General features: G+C 38.5%; 1 protein-coding gene across 1 annotated transcript in view; it reads left to right on the forward strand.

The window, feature by feature from the left end:
• Nucleotides 1-1456: 1456 nt before the first annotated feature.
• Nucleotides 1457-4317, forward strand: part of plcb3 (phospholipase C, beta 3 (phosphatidylinositol-specific)) — a gene marked incomplete at its 5' end in the record, with an annotated part of 53004 nt that continues 50143 nt past the window's right edge. Inside the window, 1 exon segment of the mRNA XM_014019026.1 lies at nucleotides 1457-1540. Within this exon segment, the coding sequence (XP_013874480.1) occupies nucleotides 1457-1540 (84 nt within the window).

Consider the following 4317-nt stretch of genomic DNA (forward strand, 5'->3'; position numbering starts at 1 on the left):
TCGGCCGCATACGTCWCAGCGCCGCGACGAAGGCCGTCCAAAACCGAAGACTCCTCCGATGCGGCCGACAAATTCGTCCTTCCTTTGGCCCGAATCGAAGGACAGGTCTGATGGATCCTTCCCGGCCCAGCATATCCCATAATGCATTGCGGCCCGACCGGAGATTTTTTTATGCTAGTAATGGCGGACGAAGCGAGACAAAATAATATGTTTTAAATAAAAATATGGTGATTTAAAATGAAAAAAATTAGCGGTTGTAATTCTAATACTTTTATCATTTGTATGGACATGTTTTTAAATATTATTTTTGTCATAAAAAACGCGAAATAAACATGCACCTACAGCGGGTCAATTAGTTCTTCAAATGATACTTTTAAGTTAATTTTATAGTTTTGTGATATTAATAATGCTAATGTATTGATATTTTTCTAGTTTTGATTTAAGTTTGCTTGTTTAGCTTCGTCACAGTTGCTAGGTGACATGACGTACGCCGGGGTAAGGAGGGGAGGCTAGACCGTCCAAATTCACAGCCTCTTTTTTTCCGGTCTTCCCGGTCTACCAAGGACCCGGCCCGCCRCGACCGGGKAGTCTGGGTCCTCCGGAGGACCCGGCCTGTCGTTTTAGACACAGCCATTGTCTTAGCGGTTAGCAATTAGCAGTCAGTGTTAGCTTCTGCGTATTCTTTGTCTTCGCCTCCTTCCAGCTGAAGACTTGTGAGACTGAAACAAACCTGTTGTTATCTTGTTAGTTAGCCGTTAGCAGATTTAAAGTTGGCCCAGATAAATGCCAACCGCTATGATGTTACTCCTTCTGCGTCACGTGTCTTTATCTCCTCTGAACTGGGCAGAAAAAAATAATTTTTTGCAGAAGCTAATTGGTCCGCTAACGGTTTTTAAAGTTAGTGAAAAGCTAATCCCGCTAAACAAAAAATTTGTTCCACTATTAGCTTATTATTGGCGGTACCATTCTCACCACTGAAAATAAAAAACTATTTTTGAAAGCTATATCAGTTTTAGCTTAAACTTGGCAGATTAAATGTTGTAGCTCAAATTTTAGATAATCTAAGAAGATTTTAAGCATTTTAGGTAAACTTCATAAATTATGTTCTGTGTCCCAAATGACATTAGCCTTCTGTGCAGAACAGCTGATTCTGCTGCTGATTTCTGTTTAGAGTTTATTAGAAATGAGACAAGTTGACAATATAACTATTTATGTAACAAACAGGAGGTTCAGTAGCATGTGGAAGAACCATACGCAGCCACAACAGCCCCCTCCTCGTGTTCCTATGGCTTCCTACTCTTCAACAAGCGTTCGTCTCATGTATATATTTAATTAGATAAAAAATGCGTGTTGAACAATAAGACACTGATGTTGTAAATCAGCCATGGATAAAGGTTTTTTTGGTCAATTAGCTTGAAAGCTGGTATTAAAACGTGTCTTTGTCTTTTCCCTGCAGGATGGGATGTTGATGCCCACTCTGGTCACCCTGTTTGTGGAGCCTCGTGGGTTCTACATGTACTGGTCCACAGGCCCCAACCAGGTGAGATGCAACAACACAGCTGATGTGTTGAATAAAATCAGAAAAAACCAACCTTCATATAGACTCAGATCAGAGTTGAATGAACGAACATGAGAGTTTATCTGACACACCCTGCCTTTTTCTTATTTTATGTCTTTCCTAAGTGCCTTTTTTCCTCTTCCTTTCTCTTCTGAGTCTCTGTGGTTTTCCTCAGTCCATTAGCTCAAATCAAATGTGCCTCTTCAATTTGTTGCGGTCTAGTTTTTTGTCCTGGTCTCTTTTGTTCCGCCTTGTCCCTGATGTCTTTGTGGGTTTTTATCAGCTGTTGCTGGTGCTTCTCTCTCCTCCTCTTCCACATCTTTGGTTTGTTTCGTTTTTTGCCATTAGCGCGGTTAGATTCGATTTAGCCTTTTGGGCCATTTAGACACGATTAACCCGGATGCACTCAGCAGTGAGTCATGTTGGGTTTGGAGGTTTTAGCTTTGGTTGTTTTGTTTTTGCACAGATTTATTCAAAGTGTTGCACTTCAACGTCCTGTCTTTGGTTATATGACTTTAAAGATATCAGTGTGACAATCATATTACTCTTACTTGAAATAATTGCTTTTTATTGTATTTTTGTTTAAAATATTTTATATCAGAGGGATTTCTTATCTTTGCTGCAAATTAAAGTCAATAGTCTCATTTAAATGACTAAGGTTTAGTTATTATTATTATTATTATCATCTATTAAATTTTTTCCCACAAAATTGTAAAACAAAACTTGCATATTTTAAAGGAATGCATTTCTGTTGCCTAACCCTGACCCTTACCCTAAATCTAACCTATGACCCCAAAAACTACATCCCACCATACCAGTCTTTGGTCCCCAAAAGGACTGCTGGTTCTGAAACTATGTGTGTGTGTATACTATCACACAAACACACACACACACACAAAACACTATCACCTTTGTTAATTACATCACTGTCAAAGTCCAAAAGTCCATAAAAGAAATGCCTAACCTAATCAGCGGTGAGCACAGTTCCACTAACAGTAGAACTAGCTTAGCAAATTAGCTATTATGCTAACTTTGGAAACTGTTAGCAGACCGATTAGCTTCTACTAAATTAGCTTCCCCTAATTTTAAGTCCACTAAAATTTTCACGTGTCAAAGGATCCCGAACTAAATAAAACAAAATATAAAACCATTTTTCCTCTTACAAGCAGCGCTGGACGTGTCAGACACCATGTGCGTAGCATGTAGCTTCTTTAGCAGCTAAACTTCAAACTGAGTGTCACAAAGAAATAAAATAACATTTAACAAAATATAAATAACAAATACAAACGTTGACTAAAGTATTGAAGAGTTTTCTTTGTTGTTTGACTAACTTTAAATGGTATTTATAAAAATACAAACTCAATCAAAGAAATGCTTTTATTCTGAAAAGTTTAAACTGGAAGTGTCATAGTTAGAGTTATAACTCTGGTTTGGATTGGCCAATTTTCAACAGATGATCCCGCCCACCTTCAAAATAAACYAGTAGGAAAATAACAACAGGTTTGTGTCTGCCTTCAACTGGAACAATGAAGATGAAAGTCGTTTTTTGTGGTTTAGCATTAACAGAGCTACAATTATTGTTTAGTGGTTAGTGAAGCTAACTTTTTGTGTAGCTGTGCCCACCACTAAGACTGATTAACTTTTGGACTCGCTCGTGTTTTTGCCACAGTTTTAACCGTATTGGTGGTAAAAAAAAAAAAAAAGAGCTGAAAAAGGTGACGAGTTTATCAGAAATGATAACAAACGTTAATCATCGACAGAGTTTGATCACTTTAAACCTTTACGATCAGGAGTTTAGGCCACGCTGCCGTCTTCGTTCATCAGAGTTGCAGCCTGCAGAGCCGCTTCATCGTCTCCACGAAGGGATTCATCGAGCGATCGTCTCACTCGGYGTTAAACGGTGTCACAGCTGCCCCTCGGGCGCCGAACGACCCATTATCTCATTCCTACAAACGCACACTGTGTGTGCAGACACAAGTAAGACGTTAGGGAGAGAAGAAAAAATGAAACAAGCGTGCTGACAGACGAGCCCTGACCCAGATTTGTACACTCCAGAACACATGGACACAATCTATAGGAAGACGGGACGCAGTGATAACAAACAACGGGTCGATGCTGACGAGCCTTTAGGACAAACAGGCTGATGAAGCCACGGTGTGTTTATTATTCAGGAAGGAGGTAATTAAACCTTGTTCCAATAGGGTTGGCAAAATCAAATTGTGTGCAAATTATCAGAAAAACTGCCAACAATTAACATTTGCCACTTTGCAGTTATTGTAATTAATACCACATGATGACAAATTTTTGTGTGCGACTCACTCTCACTGTGAAGCACACACCTGTGGCGTATTTCAACTCACAGCTTACATCCTGTTAAAATCAAGAAGCTTTAACCGATTAATAATCAAAAATATGCAATTGTCACGTATAAATCATTAATTATTGGCTAAATTCCACAATTAATTGTGATTAATTTTGCCCAACAATACGTTCCAACTAAGACGGGTGGAAATAACCCATCAACTGTTTGTTTTAGAGTTTAAACTGTAAAATAGAGAATTTGCATTTCCTGTTGAAAATGCGGTGTAAATGCATATTGCTAAAACACAGGAAGCTGAAAGAAGTGGAAAGTGGCAGACAGATGGTGAAAAGAGAGAAAAGATTTTAATTGGCAGAAAAACGAGAAACGGAGTACAAAAAATTATAATTTGCTTGTTGTAAAATAGCTAAAACAGCTTAAATTAACTGAAAATTTAGAT

Source organism: Austrofundulus limnaeus, unplaced genomic scaffold, assembly GCF_001266775.1.
Source record: "Austrofundulus limnaeus strain Quisiro unplaced genomic scaffold, Austrofundulus_limnaeus-1.0 Scaffold208, whole genome shotgun sequence".
Lineage (NCBI taxonomy): Eukaryota > Metazoa > Chordata > Actinopteri > Cyprinodontiformes > Rivulidae > Austrofundulus > Austrofundulus limnaeus.